The following is a 20,552-nucleotide window of genomic DNA, read 5'->3' as shown; positions in this document are numbered from 1 at the left end:
ACTACTCACCAAGGTAGAATGTAGAGCATTGTCTTTATAAACTGTGTCATGCCAGTTGAGCTAGATGTTCCCCGAGACCATGGTCCCCACAGCCCTCCACCCAGCAATTCAGTTCCTCAGGGAGTTTGGACGTGTCTATGGGGCTTCCATGACCTTTCCTAGTACAAATTGGGCTAGTTTCCCCTGTATTGTGTACTGTTAAGTTTGACTTTTTAAGAAATTGGCAAACTGTTTTCCAAAGTGATTTTACCATTTTACATTCCCATCAGCAGTGTTATCAGAGTTCAGGTTGCAACATACGCTCACCAACATTTGGTATGTTCAGTCTTTTTAATTTTAGCCATTGTAGTGTGTAGGTACTGGTATCTCATTGTGGTTTTAATTTGCATTTTCCTAAGGGTTAATGATATTGAGCATCTTTCCATGTACTTATTGGCTATTTGTGTGTCTTTTGTGAAATGAATATTCAGATCTTTTGCCCAGTTGGGTTGTTTGTCCTCTTATTAACTTATTAAGAATTCTTTAGATCCTAAATATAATTTCCTTTATTGGACATATGTTTTGCAAATATTTTCTACCAGTCTGTGGCTTGCCTTTTAGTTTTCATAAAGTATTTTTTTCAGAGCAACAGTTTTTTATTTTGGTTAAGGGCAGTTTATTAATTTTTCTTTTTAGTATGTGAATTTAAGTAAGTCATCATCAGACCTACAGGTTTTCTCTCAGAGTGTTGTTTGTCAAATCTTTGATTAAGTATGAATAGCTAACTAGATTTAAGAATAAAAAAATAGTGTTTTTTTGTGCTGTTGTCTTGAGGTAAACCTTTTTTTCCTTCATCTTTCCTCTAATACAGATATTTTGTATATGTACACATAGTACATATATTTTCCGTAAGTTGAGTTGAGCCGGAGCCCTGGAGGCACAGTGTTTAAGAGTTCAGCTGCTAACTGAAAGGTTGGCAATTTGAATCCACCAGCTGCTCCTTGGAAACCCTATGGGGCAGTTCTACTCTGCCCTATAAGGGTCGCTATGAGTCAGAATCGAATCGATGGCAATGGGTTTGTTTTTTTTTTTTTTGAGTTGAACCAAATTTTTATAAATCGTATTTATTTTAACTTCATGCAGGCAGCTGATTACTGAAGATTTACAATTACAGACTTCTCTGACTAAAATGAATAAATTGCCTTCTAAGTTGTCCTTACCAATCCACTTTGCCATTTATTCCCATCTCCCTAGTTTATTTTAACTGTAACTAATTTCTGAGAATGAAAAGTATCATTTGTGGTTATGAAGAAATAGTATAGTTACTAAAGGAAATGTTTGCTCAAGTTACTATTAGAAAAGCGATGAGCTGCTTACTGCCTTCATTTTTGCAAGTCTTATCCTGTTGCATTTCTGGCAGGGATGGTATTTACTCCTTCCAGTACCACTGAAGGGGCCTGTTTAGCCTCCTGCTTCACTGGCCAAATTGCAGCTAAGTGCTGATTACAGCGTCTTTGTTATCTGGCCCAGTGTGGGAGGTAGCAAGAAACACTGCCTGATTGTTTAGCAGCAATGGGTTTTGTGTTACTGGCCGCTTGGCAGATTTACTCTTTCTTTGCAGGCTGAGAGAACTTGACATGAATATTGAGAGTGTGGAATAGTCATAGAATCTAGTGGGTGATTAATGCATTATTAAATCCACCAAATTATTTGGCGGAATGGTCTATTGGGTATAGCTCTAGCCTAGCAATCAAATGAGTAATGCTTTTAAGTAGGCTCTGAGTTTCAGTTATTTGTCTTGGACAGATTTCTTTATTGTTTCATATCATCTCCATTCCCTGGAAGTACTGTGAGTATGACTTAGATGATAGATTAAAGGGCATGTGAACCCCTTAGAAGTTTACGTGTATTCAGTCCATGAGCAGGAAATAGCAAATTCTTTTCTTGTTTTGTTTTTCCCTCCAATTTTTCATTTTGAAAGAAAAATTATATCAGCTGAAAAATTGCAAGAAAAGTACAATTGACAACCTATACCCTTCACCCAGATTCAACAATGATTAACATTAGTTTTTAGCACCTCACTTTTTAAATCCTTTTAATTTGACCTATAGAAAAATTATAAAAATATGGGAGTTCCTGTATACCCTTCACCAGGCTTTCCCTAATGTTAGCATCTTACATAACCATAGTACAATTATCAAACTAACAATCAGTTAATTTAATTAATATTGGTTTGGTACCATTAACTAATCCACAGACCTTATTTGAATTTTAGCAGTTTTTCCACTAATGTCCCTTTTCTAGCCCAGAATCCAATCCAGGATCGTATAGTGTATTTAGTTGTCATGTCTCCTTAGTCTTCTCCAATCTCTGTCAGTTCCTTAGTCTTTCTTTGTCTTCCTTGACCTTGATACTATATAAGAGTATTGGCCAGTTATTCTGTACAATGTCCCTGTGCTTGAGTTTGTTTGCTGTTCCCTCATGATTAAATTCAGATTATACATTTTTTACAAGGATACCACATATATGACCTGGTGCCCTTCTCAGTGCATCATATCAGGAGGTACATGGTGCCGATATGTTTTATGACTGGTGATGTTGGTGAAGGTGGTGTATCCCAGGTTTCTCCACTGTAAAGTTACTAGTTTTCCTTTTGTAATCAGTAACTATCTTGTGGAGAGATACTTTGAGACTACGCAAATATTCTGTTCACGTGTTTGTCTAAAGGTGGTTTTGTATTTCTGTCATTCCTTTTATCTTTATTAATTGGATTTTTTGTAACAAAGCAATGTCTCTTTACTCCCATTTATTTATTTATTTATTTATTTAATGGACTCATGGATACCGAGAGAATTATTGCTGTTGCCATCGAATCGATTCCAACTCGTGGTGACCACGTGTGCAGAGTAGAACTGCTCCATAAGGTTTTCAAGGCTGTGACCTTTTGGAAGCAGATCACCAGGCCTGTCTTCCGAAGTGCCACTGGGTGGCTTTGAATCGCCAGTCTTTTGAGAGCTTAACTGTTTGCATCACCCAGGGACTCCAAGAGAATTGTGATTCTCTCCAATTCCTACTGTCCTGTTCTCATTCCCTCATTATTTCAACCCAACTCCCATTCAAAAAGGCATTCTCCTACATAACCACAATACCGTTTTCACATGTGGGACATTTAACATTAGTATACAGTTCATATTCAAATTTCACCACTGCATCCCGTAATAGTTTGTAGTGTGTGTATGTTTTGATCCAGAATTCAAGATGTATGAGTTAATTTACTTGCCAGAAATCTCTTAAACCTCCTTTACTTTAACCTAGAATAGTTCTTCAGCTGTTTTTTGTTTGTTTTATTGTCTTTCCTGTTACTGACATTTTGACAAGTCCAGACAGTTGTTTTGCAGACTTCCTTTCCATTTGGATTTGTTTGTTTCCTCCTGAATAGATTCAGGTTAGACATTTTTGGCAGGAGTATTATATACATTTGAATGTATTCTCAGTGCTTTACATCAGAGGGCACCTGAGGTCAGTCTGTTCAATCACAGTCAATGTTAAGTTTTATCACTTGGTTAAGGTGATATCTGCCGAATTTCTTCATTGTAGTTACTCTTCCATTTTGGTATGTGTCTGTGTGTATATATGTATATGTATATATCTGTATATATGTATGTATTACCTGTTGGGAGATACTGGCAGAGATCCATATTTGTACCCATTCTAAAGAAAGATGATCCAACAGAATATGGAAATTATCAAGCAGTATCATTAATATCACACAAAAGTAAAATTTTGCTGAAGGTTATTCAAAAATTGTTGCAGCAGTACTTCGACAGGGAACTGCCAGAAATTCGATCCGATTCAGAAGAGGACATGAAACAAGGGCTATCTATCATTGCTGATGTCAGATGGATCCTGGCTGAAAGCAGAGAATACCAGAAAGATGTTTACGTGTGTTTTATTGACTATGCAAAGGCATTCGACTGTGTGGATTATAACAAATTATGGATAACATTGTGAAGAATGATAATTCCAGAACATTTAATTCTGCTCATGAGGAACTTGTACATAGACAAAGAGGCAGTCGTTCGAACAGGACAAGGGGTTACTGAGTGGTTTAAATTCAAGAAATGTGTGCATCACGGTTGTATCCTTTCACCATAATTACTTAAACTGTATGCTGTGCAGATAATCCGAGAAGCTGACTATGTGAAGAAGAACGTAGCATCAGGATTGGAGGAAGACTCATTAACAACCTGAGATGTGCAGATGATACAACCTTGCTTGCTGAAAGTGAAGAGGATTTTAAGCACTTACTGATGAAGATCAAAGACCATAGCCTTCAATATGGATTACACCTCAACATAAAGAAAACAAAAATTCTCACAACTTGACCAATAAGCAACATGATAAACGGAGTAAAGACTGAAGTTGTGAAGGATTTCATTTTACTTGGATCGACAGTCAACACCCATGGAAGCAGCAGTCCAGTAATCAAACGACGCATTGCATTGGGCAAGTGTGCTGCAAAAGACCCCTGTAAAGTGTTGAAAAGCAGCACTTCGCCAAAGAAGATATTCAGGTGGCTAACAGACACGTGAAGAAATCCTTACAATCATTAGTCATTAGAGAAATGCAGATCAAAACTATAACGAGCTATCATCTCACCTCAACAAGGCTAGCATTAATCCAAAAAACACAAAATAATAAATGCTGGAGGTTGTGGAGAGACTGGAACACTTACACACTGTTGGTGGGAATGTAAAATGGTACAACCACTTTGGAAATCGATTTGGCGCCCCCTTAAAAAGCTAGAACTAGAAGTACCGTACGATCCAGCTATCCCACTCCTTGGAATATATCCCAGAGAAGTAAGAGCCATCACACAAATAGATATATGCACACCCATGTTCATTGCAGCACTGTTCACAATAGCAAAAAGATGGAAACAGCCTAGGTGCCCATCAGCGGACGAATGGATAAACAAATTATGGTATATCTACACAATGAAATACTACGCAACGATAAAGAACAACGATGAAGCCGTGAAACATAAAATGGAGGAATCTATAGGGCATTATGCTAAGTGAATTTAGTCAGTCGTGGAAGGACAAATATTGTATAAGACCTCTATTATAAGAACTCAAGGAAAGGTTTAAACACAGAAGAAAACATTCTTTGATGGTTACCAGGGTGAGGAGGGAGGGTGAGGGTTATTTACTAACTAGATAGTAGATAAGAATTATCTTAGGTGAAGGGAAGGACAGCACATACTACAGGGAAGTCAGCACAACTGGACTAAACCAAAGCTAAGAAGTTTCCTGAAGACAGTCGAACACTTTGAGGGACAGAGTAGTAGGAGTAGGGGTCATGGTTTCAGGGGACATCTAGGTCAATTGGCATAACAGAGCTTATTAAGAAAATGTTCTGCATCCTACTTTGGTGAGTGGAGTCTGGGGTCTTAAAAGCTTGCAAGCAGCCATTTAAGATGCATCAATTGGTCCCAACCACCTGGAGTAAAGGAGAATGAAGAACACCAAAGACACGAGGAAAGTATTAGCCCGAGAGACAGAAAGGGCCACATAAACCAGAGATTTCATCAGCCTGAGACCAGAAGAACTAGATGGTGTCCGGCCACCATCAATGACCGCCCTGACAGGGAACACAACAGAGAGTCCCTGATGGAGCAGGAGAAAGGTGGGGTGCAGAACTCAAATTCTAGTAGGAAGACCAAACTTAATGGTCTGAGACTGGAGGAACCCCGGAAAGCATGGCCCCTGATTCTTATCAGCCCAGAACTAAAACAATTTCCGAGGCCAACTCTTCAGACAGGGATTGGACTGGACTGTGGAACATAAAGAGATACTTATGAGGAGTGAGCCTCTTAGCTTAAGTAGGTACAAGAAACTAAATGGGCAGTTTCTGTCCAGAGGTGAGATGGGAAGGCATAGAGGGTTAGATACTGATTGAATGGACATGGGAAATCAGGGATGGAAAGGAGGAGTGTGCTGTCACAGTATGGGAAGAGCAATTAGGGTCACATAACAATGTGTGTATAAATTTTTGTATGGGAAACTAATTTGAAATGTAAGACTTCATTTAAACTACAACAGTAAAAAAAAAAAAAAAAAGTGTTGAAAAGTGAAGATGTCACTTTAAGGACTAAAGTGCTTCTGATCTCACCCAAGCCATGGTGTTTTCAATTGCCTCATGTGCATTTGAAAGCTGGACAGTGACTAAGGAAGACAGAAGAAGAACTGATGCCTTTGAATTATGGTGTTATTGAAGAAGATTGAATATACCATGGATTGCCAGAAGATTGAACAAATCTGTCTTGGAAGAAGTATAGCCAGAATGCTCCTTAGAAGCAAGGATGGCGAGACAGTCTCATATACTTGGACATGTTATCAGGAGGGACCAGTCCCTGGAGAAGGACATCATGCTTGGTAAAGCAGAGGGTCAGCGAAAAAGAGGAAGATCCTCAAGGAGATGGATTGACACAGTGACTGCAATAGTGAGCTCAAGCGTAACAGTGATTGTGGGAATGGCCCAGGACTGGGCAGTGCTTTGTTCTGTTGTGCATGGATTCACTGTGAGTCAGAGACAACTCGACAGCACCTAACAACAACAGGGAGATACTTGTAATTTTATTTAATATCCTGCTTTCCCCAGTGGTATTAGGAGCCATTATTTCTTGCAAGAATTAATTATTACTGAAGCTTAAACCAAAAATATCCCCTGAAGTCTTCTTAAAACCATAGTGTGACTTAACTAGTAAAAAAAGTCTGCCTTGAGTGTTAGGCTATTTTAAGAACTATGTGTATGAGCAGCAACTCAGAAGATTAGGTGGGAACCTTAGGGGGCAGTGAGTTTACGTTCATGGGAGAGGAACAACTCAGAAGAGGAGATGAGAATGATTGCACAGCTTGATGAATATAATCAGTGTCACTCAATTGTACATGTAGAAATGGTTGAGTTGGTGTATGTTTTGTTGTGTGTAGTCTCAACAACAACCGCAACGACAAAATAAGTAAGATTTAAAAAAAAGAATCAGTTATTACTATGGTGGTTATAAAATTGTGCTTTTCTGTTTCTATCATTCTTTCTACGTTTACGAGTTGGTATTCTGTAAAGAAAATCTTCGTTGTGCTCCACTATTTATTTGTTTCTTTAGAGTCAGTATGGACTCGTGGATTCTTTTTTTTTAATCAGTGCGTTATAATCCATCCCTTTCATTATTCATTTGAATGCTTATGTTGTTTAGAACATTTTTTAATTTCAGTTCTATATATGATTTTATTTTGACAAAAATCCTTTACTTTGGTAAAGTGTAGGTATTTGCAAGTATTAATGAAGTCGTAGAGCTTGAAATTTTAACCTGCCTAAAATCAGACATTAATAGATAGGGATTTCTATAAGTCATGTGCCAAAACACATTTATTATGCATCTGCCACTTTCAATATCTTTTTTCTTTTTTGCACAAGAATGGTTAAGTGGGATGGAACTGAGAGCAGGAAGACCCTACATGCTAACATTAAAGAAGGCAAGCGTATTCAGGTACATAAAGTTATTTATATGGTTGAAATTATGTGGTAGTTTTCTTAGTACACTCATGTCATGCACAAAAGGAGTGATTTAAAAACTCCAGACCACATTTATATGCGTCAGCATAGTTATTTCCAAGAATTAACAGAGAAACTCCTTCCTCGCGCTGAGTTAATGACTCTCCGCTAGCACTATACATAATTCCCTTTTTGTAAGGATCCCTGGTGGCACAACTGTTAAGCACTTGGCTGCCAACCAAAAAGTTGGCAGTTTGAACCCATCCAGCAGCTCCACGGGAGAAAGACCTGGCGATCTGCTCCCTTAAAGATTACAGCCTAGAAAACCCTATAGAGCAGTTCCACTCTGTCACATGAGGTCAGTATGAGTTGAAATTCGACTCAAGGGCACTTAACAACAACAGTGTTGCAGTGTAGCCTTTTCGTATTGCCTTCATGCTATTCATACGCACCATACACTCATGCACTTTACCTACAATGATTTTTTTTAACATTTCAAATTGTGAAATATAGCATACATGTGGAAATATGCATATCTTAGTCATCTAGATCTGCTATAACAGAAATACCACAAGTGGATGGCTTTAACAAAGAGAAGTTTATTTCCTCACAATAAAGTAGGCTAAAAGTCCAAATTCAGGGTGTCAGTTCCAGGGGAAGGCTTTGTCTCTCTGTCGGCCTTCTCATCAAATTTCCCCCGGACTGGGAGCTTCTCTGCACAGGGACCGCGGGTCCAAAGTATGCACTCTGCTCCTGGCATTGCTTTCTTGGTGGTATGAGGTCCCCAACTCTCTGCTTACTTCCCTTTCCTTTTATCTCATGTAAGATAAAAGGTGGTGTAGGCCACACCCCAGGGAAACTCCCTTTACCTTGGATCAGGGATGTGACCTTAGTAAGGGTGTTACAATCCCACCCTAATCCTCTTCAACATAAAATTACAATCACAAAATGGAGGACAACCACGTAATACTGGGAATCATGGCCCAGCCAAATCAGTACACATATTTTTTGGGGGACATAATTCAATCCATGACAATGCATAAATCATAAATGTAGAGTTTAATAAATGTATAAAGTGTATAAAGTAAACACCTGTGTAACCACTTCCCCGGGTAAGAAATAGAACATTACCAGCACCTTAGAGCCACCCTGTGTGTCTTTTCCCCATCATAATCCCCTCTGCCCTGACTTTTTCCGTAATCATTTCCTTTCTCATCTTTATTGTTTTGTATGTGGGTATTCTCTAATCAAATTTAGATTACCCTCTTCTTGAACTTTATATAAAAGGAAACATGCATGTATTCTTTTGTGTCTTGCCTCTTTTGTCCAATATTATGTTTGTATTTCATCCATGTTTTTGTATGAGACTGAAGTTCATTCATTCTGTTGTATGACTGCACCAAATGTTTTTTATCCACTTTACTACTGATAGATAGTTGGGTTATTTTCAGTTCATCTAGTTATTCTGAAACATATATATCCAGAAGTGGACGACTAGGGGAATCCTTTTAGCAGACGTTTACAAAACTGGGTGAATTAGTTTGGTGAATAATAGTACCAGGGAATTAGGGAAAAAATGTTGGTGCCCAGAAACAAAGATGGATGGTGTGGGGCGCAGGTTCTCAGAAAGTTCTCTCTGTGCGCATTCTCCAGTGGTAAGGAATTGTAGGTATATTCAGTTTAGACTTTGGTTTGTCAGTAGCTAGAGAGTAATCGAAGAGAATGCTGTTCTGTGGGCATTATCATCCACCGCACTTGAGTGATGGATAACTTACTGTATTTCTCCAAGATGTATGTTTAGAATTTCATGTGTTTGTACCAAGTAAATAGGAAATTTTCCATGAGAAAAATGGGAGGAAAAATAGTAATTCTATTTCTTTTCCTCTATAGAAATTCTTTGTTTTGTGTTGATTTACTAACCAAGGGTTGGTTAGGCTTACTATTCAATAGCTTAATTTGAAATGAAGGAAAGAGAATATTACAGGAAAATGCAAATTTTATGACATCATATTCCAGTTTAGACTAGAAATCCTAGTTCAGATTGAATATAAATGTATAAAATACCTTTATGATTGCTTCTGAGTTATCATTTAAACCTGGAGATTATGGAAAGTGTGGCCTTTGATGTATAGGAGATATCTAAATGTTAAAATTATATAGCATCTATTTAGTGTCTCTTCTGTTCAAGTCAGAATGCTTTGATTATAGCGTTTATTTAGCTCGTCTATTTAGCTTGCCCGGGCTTGATGAAAGGAGTTAAGTGGTGTGTAGATATGGCATTGAAGACCCACCTGGTTTCTTCACTATAAGAAGCCTTAAGGGAAATATTTAAGATCTTCAGTTGTGTGTTAGAGGTTTTGGCATTATTGAGGGGGTTTTAGCGTTTAGGGAGGGTTTGTGTGTGTGTGTGTGTGTGTGTGCACGCGCGCACGCCAGAGGTATCCCAATTCTGATTTCAGTGTTGAGGGCATAGTGAGTTGGAGGAAAAGCACAGCAGTAACTGTTTGAAAATACTGGCCCATAGCAATGAAATTTTTCTCTAGGTTACTCTTTCCTATATATAATGTTCATAATATTTTTTTGAGTTTTAGTCATTTCATATAGAACTTTTTCAAATTTGTTCTAGTACCCACTGAAGACTAATAATATTCTAGCACTGTACTCACAAAGCTAAGATTTAAAAATATGTGAATGAAGATAAAAACATTAAGGAAAACATAGGACCATATCTAGGAGAAGCATAGGAAACCACAAAGTGAAGGCCAGAAGTATATTATATCTGACACTTTTAAGTATGTATGTATTCATTCTTTCATTTGTGCATTCATTCCTTTTTTTGGGAGAAAGTAGATGATTTATTGAATAGCCAGTGATTTTTTTCTTCAAGCATAAAGATTATGAGGGAATTAATAGAGGGGACTGTTGGAGAATCAGAAAGCACCTCCATATCTAGATCTCAGGGATTATTAAGCTGCTTAAGCATTTCCGAAGAAGAACTGATGCCTTTGAATTAATGGTGTTGGCAAAGAATATTGAATATATTATGGACTGCCAGAAGAACAAACAAATCCGTCTCAGAAGAAGTACAGCCAGAATGCTCTTTAGAAATGAGGATGGCGAGACTTTGTCTCATGTACTTTGGACATGTTATCAAGAGGAACCAGTCCCTGGAGAAGGACATCATGCTTGGTAAAGTAGAAGGTCAATGAAAAAGAGGAAGACTCTCAAGGAGATAGATTGACACTGTGGCTGGAACAATGGGCTCGAACATAGCAATGATTGTGAGGATGACGCAGGGCCGGGCAGTGTTTTGTTCTATTGTATGTACGGTCACAGGGCCGGGCAGTGTTTTGTTCTATTGTATGTAGGGTCGCTATGAGTAGGAACCGATTTGATGGCACCTGACAACAACAAGTGTTTCTGGGAAGAAGAGTTTTTGGAGATGGTATCCAAATTCCAAATTGCTATGCATTATTATATAAAACCTTCTAAAATGTAGGAATGTAGTGGTAAAACATTACACCGTGGATAGATGCTTTGGTGTATTTACTCCAAATACAGCAAAAGCCATGCCTCCCTTTGTAGCCATGGAGTTTGCCTTGTTAAATAGGATCTTGTATTTCCAGTTTTTCTGACAGTAAGCTCGCTGATAATCCAAACAATTGAGAACCTTTCACTGCCTCCCTTGTTTCATACTTTACCTTTCCCAAGAATACTGAGTCACAGAATAAAATCTTAAATTACATAATTGTCAAAAATAGGAAAGGCTTCAGAGAGACTTAAAAAATGTTCAAAAGGGTTTGGTTTATCAATGGAAGACTGTAGTCTGGTTCAATTTTTGTTGTTGTTCTTTTGTTTTCTTCCATCAAACAAATCAGTCTCCTAGAGGCATTAAATCTTGTCTGTTCATCCATACTTATGTTCTCCTTTGATGACTGGCATAATAAATTTTATTAATGGCACGTTTGGAGAGTAAGTTAAATGACTTGCCCAGATCTTAAAGAAATCAGTGATAAGATACATCTGTTGGTCCATCCTATCCAGAGCAAAGGAGAATGAAGAAAACCAAAGACACAAGGAAAATATTAGCCCAAGGGACTAAAGAACCAAATGAACCATACCTGAGCCCAGAAAAACTAGATGGTACCCGGCTACCACCACTGACCACTCTGACAGGGATCACAATAGAGAGTCTCGGAGAGAGCCGGAGAAAAGTGTAGAACAAAAATTTACATTCACAAAAAAAGACCAGACTTTCTGGTCTGACAGAGTCTGGAGGAACCCCCGAGCTATGGCCCTCAGACACCTTGCTAACTCAGAACTGAGGCCATTCCCATACCCACTTTTCAGCCAAAGATTAGACAGGCCTGTAAAACAAATGATAATGCTCATGAGGAACATGCTTTTTAGTTCAGTCAAGTATACGAGACTGTCATGGATTGAATTGTGTTCCCCAAAAATATCTGTCGACTTGGCTGGGTTATGTTTCCCAGTATTGTATAATTGTGTACCGTTTTGTAATTTGATGTGATTTCCTTATGTGTTGTAAATTCAGTCGCTGTGAGCTAATAAGATGGATTAGCGGCAGTTATACTGATGAGGGATACAAGATTGGATAGTGTCTTAAGCCAGTCTCTTTTGAGATATAAAAGAGAAGTGAGCAGAGACACAGGGGAACCTCATACCACCAAGAAAGTGTGCCGGGAGCAGAGTGCATCCTTTGGACCTGAGGTTCCTGCACAGAGAAGCTCCCAGACCAGGGGAAGATTGATGACACCGGACCTTCCTCGAGAGCCAACAGAAAAAGCATTCCGTTGGAGGTGATGCCCTGAATTTGGTCTTGAAGCTTACTGGACTGTGAGAGAATAAACTTCTCTTTGTTAAAGCCATCCACTTGTGGTATTTCTGTTATAGCAGCACGAGATGACTAAGACAGAGACTAAATGGGCAACTCCTGCCCAAAGGCAAGACGCGATGGCAGGAAGGGTTGGGAAGACTAGATAATGGACATGAGGAACCCGGGGTAGAAGGGGGGAGACTGCTGACGTATTGCGGGATTGCAACCAATGTCACAGAACAGTTTGTGTATAAATTCTTGAATGAGAAACTAATTTGCACTGTAAAGTTTCACCTAAAGCACAGTAAAATTAAAAAAAAAAAAATCAGCGGGCTGTAGTAAGATCCTGTGAACAATCGAATTCTCCTGCTCCTAGAACTAGCTCTAAAAAAGAGGTAAGAGTATATAAGATTTTTAGGTATAACTTAGACTTTGGAAGGAGACCAGGAGGATTCGAGTCTGTTTCTGTTGTTTAACCTTATGTACGGTTCTCCAAGTCTCTGCTTCTTCATCTTTAAAATGTGAAAAATAATAGTACCTAATTCATAGGATTGTTTTGAGGAATACATGAAAAGACGCATATAAAATACTTATTTAGCATTGTGTCCAGAATATAATGAATACTCAACATGTGGTTTAAAAGAAAAAAGTTCCTGCACGCATTGGGTCTGTACTGCTCTGCATCTTTTTCTTATCCTTTGAGTATTTCAGTCTCCTCAGTTCTTCTGAGGGAATAACTGTTGGCATTAAAGATGGAAAGTCCTCCCATGGTCTCACTGTGGGCAGCATCTAGAAACTGGTGCTTTCCCTAAAGCAGAATTAATTGGTTCCCAATAACCCCGAAGACTAGTAGATACATAGATAAGATGAAATTGATAAGATTTTTAAAGAATTTTCTCTTCTATATTATTCCTTCCCATTATTTTTTTAAACAGTGCCTTTGAAGATGAGACCATGAAGCTTCGGCAGCTGAAACTGGATAATCAGGTGAGCAGAGTCTCCTGTTTTGAAGTCGCTGGATGGCTATAATGACCGTGATGCTGATGGTCTTGACTCTGAAGCCTTGGCAGGGGGATGAAAAGAAGACTGGAAAGCAAAAGCCTCTGATGGTTGGTTGCTCATTAAGCAGGGTCTGGAGTTAGTATTTGCTAAGCTAAGGCTTGGGGCAATGGCAAGACCAAAGTGCTTTGAGGACATCAGCAGTAAAACTGGCCTTGGATTTATAATCACTGGAAGTTCCTTGGCAACTTTCATAAGAATTGGAAGAATGTTAACATTGTATTTCTATGTAGTAATTTGGTTCTGCTGCCTTAAATACCTCTCTACACTGTAATTTCATCTAACTCCAAGATCGTTTCTTATCCTAAAATACAGATCTGAACATACTACTTTGCTGCTTAAAAACCCCCATTACCCACAGAATAATTTTCTTTACAGTACCAGTCCCAATTTTCAGTTACACATTTATTTTTTGCAATTATTTGATTTATGTCTGTCTCCCCACTAGACTAAGCACCATGAGAACAGGAACCAAGTCTGTTTTGGATGACAGTTATACTGAAGTTCCTAGCCTGGGGCTGGGCACATAATAATCCTTCATTAAATATTTGAGTGAAGGAGGGAATAAATGAACAGTTTTGTGTTGTTGCTTGCTATGACCATCATGATCAGGCAACTTAGAACCTATACCAACACACGTTGCTTTCATACTTACTTTTTCACATGAATTTTTTCTAATTCAGGAAATTCTATAGCCCTGTCTACCTATGTAGCATCACTGACAGTGTCTGGACTCCATAGGTGACTAAAACTATCTCTAAAGTCTTGTCTTGTTTCTTTCTGTTGCTGGTGGAATTAATAAATGAGACTTCTAACCTAGTAAGTTGCTTTAAAGATGGAATTATTTAAAACTAGGAAAGAAACGAGTCTTCCTGGGATCATGAGGAAAATTCTGATTAGTTCTTACATATATTCGTGTGCGTATGTGTGTGTGTGTATAATTTTAAAGACCAGAATAATTGTGATGAGCCCTTTATTTTCCACATTCCATGGTATAGAAAACTATTTAGAGAGAAATGACCACAAATTTTTAGATCATTGTTTATTTTTATTTATAGGCATCCTAATGTTATAATGCCATATGGTATGTCCCTTGCCAACATTAAATGAAATCTATGGTTCAGCTACCAAGTACAGGTAGTCTCTGACTTACGACATATTTTAGTTATGATGAACTGCACTTAGGACAGTCTTTTTTTTTTGTACATCTTATGGTTAGTAATATGTACTACATGCAATGTTAAAATGTATCTATAAGTTTGTATGTAAGGTTTCCAACCCCTAAAGACAAATGAAGATTGGATTTATAAAGGTAGTGATAATAAAAGGCAATAATAATGAAAACTTAAAAAAAAAAAAAAAAAGATTCACCTCAGACGTCAGAACTTACTTACCACAGAGTAGTCAGAACAGAACCCCGTTGTAAGCTGGGGACTACCTGTAATGATATGAGACATTAGCTTTTCAAATTTCATATATAGATATCATATTTTCTGGATTTTTTTAATATAGCCCCAATTTTTTGGAATTTTTTTTCTTTTCAGTGAGAATATGTGGTACATGTGTGGTATAAATTTTGAGACTTTTGTAAACCTTTTTATAGCATAGATTTTAAAGAAGAATTTTGTTTTTTTATGTAGGTAATACAAGCATATGTTAAGAATTTGAGTACTGTATTTTTACGCAAATAACACATGGGTCTATGTTTGCAGACCACACTCTCCCCTCCCCCGAAGTATTTTTTTAAGTGTGCTATGCTAATTTTTTTTACAGCAACTCTTAGGAAAATACCTTGGCGGGGGGAAAGGTGTGGCTGGCAAACCAACGTAGAAGGCACATGTTATTTGCATAAAAATATGGTAATACAAAAAAGATATTAGGTGAAAAGTAAGTCTCTCACCCTCCACTTGGCTCAATTCTTTACCAGAGGTTGTCATCAGCTTCTAATGTATCCTTCAATGAATATAAAGATATAAGTTTCAATGGGAATTTTTAAAAAATTAGGGAAAAAATCCCTTTTGGACTTCATGTATTAATTTTGGTGTTAAATAGTATTTGAGAATACTGTTAAAAAGCCAGAAGACCAACCCGTTGCCATCAAATCGATTCTGACTCATAGCAACCCTGTAGGACAGAGTAGAACTGCCCCCTAGGGTTTCCAAGGAGCAGCTGGTAGATTTGAACTGCTGACCTTTTGGTTAGCAGCCAAGCTCTTAGAGCGTAAGAGGGAGGTTACCCAACAGGGGTAAGCGAGTTTCCACAAATACAGGCTGAGCGTTCAAATGCTGTGTAACAAGAAAGGCAGGACTACATAATAAAGTATTATAAAGAAGGAGAACAGCACTGGGCTGGAAATTTGCCTATCCAATATGTATTTTACAAACAGATTCATTGAGATATAATTCACATACCATAAGTATACACCCATTTAAATTGTACAATTAAATAGTTTTTAGTATATATTTTATATATTTGGTATTCAGTATATTCACAGAGTTGTTCAACCAGCACTACAGTCCAATTTTAGAACATTTTCATTACTCCAAAAAAGAAACTTCATACCCATTAGCAGTTACTCCCTATTCCTCCTCCCACCACGCCCTACCCATTGCCATCAGGATTCCGACTCATAACAACCCTATAGGACAGAGTAGAACCACCCCATAGCGTTTCTGAGGAACAGCTGGTAGATTTGAACTGCATACTTTTTGGTAAGCAACTGAGTTCCTAACCACTGTGCCACCAGGGCTCCAACCCCCACCCAGCTCTGGGAAACCACTAATCTGCTTTCTGTCTCTATAGATGTGGTCTGTATGTATCTTGTGTCTGCCTTCTTTGATTTAGTGTAATGTTTATAAGGCTCATCCATGTTGTAGCATATGTCAGTACTTCATGCCTTTTTATTGTTGAATAAAATATTCCACTGTATGGATATACCACATTTTATTTATCCATTCATTAGTTGATGGACATTTGGGTTGTTTCCACTTTTTCACTATTATAATTAGTGTAGCTATGAACATTTGTTTACAAGGTTTTTGTGTGGACATATTTTTTTCATTTCTCTTGCACGATATATATAGAATTAGGATTGCTAGGTCATATGGTAACTCTACGTTTAACATTTTGAGGAACTGCGAGACTGTTTTCCAAAGTGGCTGCATTATTTTACATTCCCATCAGGAATGTATGTGGGTTCTGATTTCCCCATATCCTTGCCAACACTTGTTAGTGTCTGTTTTTATATTTTTTTTTATAGCCCTTTTATGGGCTATGAAATGGTATTTCATTGTAGTCTTGATTTGCAGTTCTCTAATGACTAATGATGTTGAGCATCTTTTTATATGCTTAGTGGTCATTTATATATCCTCTTTGGAGAAATGTCTATTCAAATCCTTATGCTCATTTTTAAATTGGGTTACTTGTCTTTTTATTGTTAAGTTGTGTTTTTCGTATATTCTGGGTCCAAATCCCTTATCTGATATATGATTTGCAAATATTTTCTCCCATTCTGTGGGTTGTCTTTTTTTTTGTCTTGTTACTTGCTTAATGGTATCCTTTGTGGCCCAAAAGTTTTATCTATTTTTTCTTTTGTCCCTTGTACTTTTGATGTCATGCCTAAGAAACCATTGCCTAACCCAAGGTTACAAAGACTTCCTCCTATGTTTTCTTCTAAGAGTTTTATGGTTTTATCTCTTTATACTTTGTATGATCCATTTTTAGTTAATTTTTATGTATGGTGTGAGTTAGGGGTCCAGCTTCATTCTTTTCCATGTAGATATCCAGTTGTCCCAACACCATTTATTGAAAAGACTATTTTTTCCCATCCAATATATTTTGCTTTTATTTTCACTAGTTTTAGTAGGGTACACTTATTTTCAGGGCATGTAGGCACCTTAACTGGCTACAGAAACTTAAAATTTTTAGGTTCTTCCAGTGACATTACCCAGACATGGATACACAGTAGGTAGAGAACATTTATGCTATCTTGTGGAAAATAGATTAAAGTGCAACATAGCCCCTTTGGGCGGGGTTGTCTTGCCCATACCCTCTGAAAGGATGTGGTTATCAGTGCACTGAGTTGATATTTTAAGGGTCCTGATTTAAAACTTTTGGTCTTGCCATTCTATGATCGCACATTGTGTGCCAGTGAAGTGAGTTATTTTTAGCTAAATTGATAAACCCTAGGCAACCATTGTGATCTTGCTGGTTGTACCTTGTAGTCAGTTTATTCCAAGAGTGTCATAATGTAACTCCAGCCCATCATCTTCTAGGGAATACTTGGAAAACTGAGAATCAGTGGAGCCAAGCTATCATTAATTTGAGGCTTGCCTAAGCTTTATTGTTTTATTGAAGTCCTTTGAAGCCCCAGTGATAGAAAGTTTTTTCCCTATCTAAACCAAACCCATTGCCATCAAGTCAATTCTGACTCCTAGCGACCCTATAGGACAGATTAGAACTGCTCCATAGGGTTTCCAAGGAGCCCCTGGTGAATTCAAATTGCTGTCCTTTTGGTTAGTAGCCAATCTCTTAACCACTGTGCAACGAGGGCTCCTTTTTCTTCTGTCTAATCTCCTTTATTTCTTCATCATTTGTTTCGGCATCACCATTCGATACTTTGCCACTAGGGAATAGTAAGACATCACTAGAAATTGGAGATGATGAATTCTTTGAGTTATTGTTCAATTCCCAAGAGCACTGGGAAATTTCAAGGTGATTAAATTTTAGTTTATATGACACTTAAAATTCTGAAGGCCACGTATTTTAGTTGTGTTTAAGGCACCTAACAGTCAACTTTAGTGCTCTTCCTGACTCCCCTGAGCTTCTCCTAACTTTGTAAGAAATCCTTTGTTTATCTAGCCTCATTTAAAGCACTGTTAGCTTTTCAGGGAAGAGTAAAACATAACGTGTGAGTTGTCATCGTTAAATTCAAACTCAATTAGTACCTCTCTTCTTCTCACCTAGACTATGTGAGGGTGTTAGAATGCTAAATTAGGTGACAGTTTTCACCAAGATGGCAGTTTTCCAATATGTAGATATTTTGTGATTTATTTATTTATTTATTATAAAATTTGACAGTAGCGTTGTTGTTGTTAGGTGCTCTCAAGTTGATTCCAACTCATAGTGACCCTATGTGCAACAGAAAGAAACACTGCCCGGTCCTGTGCCGTACTCATGATCATTGTTATGCTTGAGCCCATTGTTGCAACCACTTTGTCAGTCCATCTCATTGAGGGTCTTACTCTTTTTCGCTGACCCTGTACTTTACCAAGCATGATGTCCTTCTCTAGGGACTGGTCCCTCCTGATAACACGTCCAAAGTATGTGAGACGAAACCTCGCGATCCTCACTTCTAAGGAGCATTCTGGCTGTACTTCTTCCAAGACAGATTTGTTCATTCTTCTGGCAGTCCATGGTATATTCAGTATTCTTTGCCAACACCATAACTCAAAGGCATCAATTCTTCTTTGGTCTTCCTTATTCATTGTCCAGCTTTCGCATGCATATGAGGCAATTAAAGACACTGTGGCTTGGGTCAGGCACACCTTAGTCCTTAAAGTGACATCTTTGCTTTTTAACACTTTGCAGAGGTTTTTTGCAGCAGATTTGCCCAATGCAGTATGTTGTTTGATTTCTTAATGCTGCTTCCATGGGTGTTGATTGTGGATCTAAGTAAAATGAAATCCTTGATGACTTCAGTCTTATCTCTGTTTATCATGATGTTGCTTATTGGTCCAGTTGTGAGGATTTTTTGTTCTCTTTATGTTGAACACCTAATAATGCTCATGAGGAACCTGTACATAGGTCAAGAGGCAGTCGTTCAAACAGAACAAGGGGATACTGCGTGGTTTAAAGTCAGGAAAGGTGTGCATCGGGGTTGTATCCTTTCACCATATTTATTCAGTCTGTATGCTGAGCGAATAATCCGAGAAGCTGGACTGTATGAAGAAGAAAGCGGCATCAGGATTGGAGGAAGACTATTAACCTGCGTTATGCAGCTGACACATCCTTGCTTGCTGAAAGTGAAGAGGACTTGAAGCACTTGCTGATGAAGATCAAAGACCACAGCCTTCAGTATGGACAACAGTACAATATACTTAATGCTATAATGTAGTAGCTATGGTCCTGAAGTTTACAGTTTGAATCTACATTTTTTTTCCCTTAAAATTATTGATCTAAATTGATGTGAGTGGCGTTGAAGTAAAAAGAGAAAGGTTCCACCAAATACCTTGGTAGGATCGCTGTGATCCAGAGTCTAGTCCTTGCTTTACAGGTCTAAGAACTTGGTTTTGTCAGTGAACCTAGACGTAACCAGGTTCTTAGGCACAAACTCACATTAGACAAACTCAAAATAGTCAATTGTAAAATTAGAACACCAGTTTATTAATTTACAGTGGGAACTCTACTCTTCTAGTGTATATTCATCTCCACTGTCCAGGATACTCTGTTTCTGGGAATGTTGTACCTAAGAAGTTAAACTGAAAATTAGAAGGCTGATCAATGAGCAAGAAATCAGAGTTAACAAAATTAGATAGTCCCAAGGGATATTTCATCTAGGCCATGAAGAAGCCTTATATAGTTTCATGTCCTCAAAGAGAGTCAGCTCTCCTAGTAAATAGAATACTCTTGTCTACCAAATTCAGTATTTCTCTTTCTCAGAGAGTCTGGATAAGCTCTGTCAAACTCTAGCTCTTTGGCTCCCTTTTTCTAGACCATAACTAGAATACTCCTTTTATAGAACATTCTTTCTTTATGTGTGTTAACAAAATAAATTAGGCTGCAGTTTGTGCTTTTGTATCATCAGTCATTTCACAGTTGTGAGATTGTATGAGACTAAACAGCTGTGGTCATAGAGGCAAGATGTGGCAGTTTCTCATGTTTTCTTTGCTTCATATTTACCATCTCTTCAAGTGGGTTACTTCTTATTCATTATGTAAGACTTCTTAGTTGTTAGATAGAACCTTATCAACAAGTTCCAGAAGGAGCACCCAGTTATAGCCTCCTGCTATAACATTTACATTAAAGTCCTTTTACTCGTGTTAACTCAGACAATAATCACAAAACCTCAAATCCCAATTATTTCTTCCCAATTTGCTCTAGCCTGTATGCATTCTTGATGGTA

The 20,552-nt window shown here is 37.9% G+C and overlaps 1 protein-coding gene across 3 annotated transcripts in view; it reads left to right on the top strand.

Moving 5' to 3' along the window:
- Positions 1–20,552, top strand: part of TULP3 (TUB like protein 3) — a 96,460-nt gene that overhangs the window by 48,628 nt on the left and 27,280 nt on the right. Inside the window, exons 1-2 of one of the 3 annotated variants that reach the window (XM_012556939.2) lie at positions 12,746–12,765; positions 13,306–13,357. In XM_012556939.2, coding sequence (XP_012412393.1) covers positions 13,325–13,357 — 33 coding nt within the window. In that variant the 5' untranslated portion in view covers positions 12,746–12,765; positions 13,306–13,324. Of the gene's footprint in view, positions 1–12,745; positions 12,766–13,305; positions 13,480–20,552 lie in introns of those variants that run through there. The other 2 variants (XM_023735678.1, XM_023735679.1) reach the window with 2 other exon arrangements.

Source organism: Trichechus manatus, unplaced genomic scaffold (assembly GCF_000243295.1).
Source record: "Trichechus manatus latirostris isolate Lorelei unplaced genomic scaffold, TriManLat1.0 scaffold00081, whole genome shotgun sequence".
Taxonomy (NCBI): Eukaryota; Metazoa; Chordata; class Mammalia; order Sirenia; family Trichechidae; genus Trichechus; species Trichechus manatus.
Note: the sequence above shows the minus strand (reverse complement) of the source record. Positions and strands in the feature narration are given on the sequence as shown.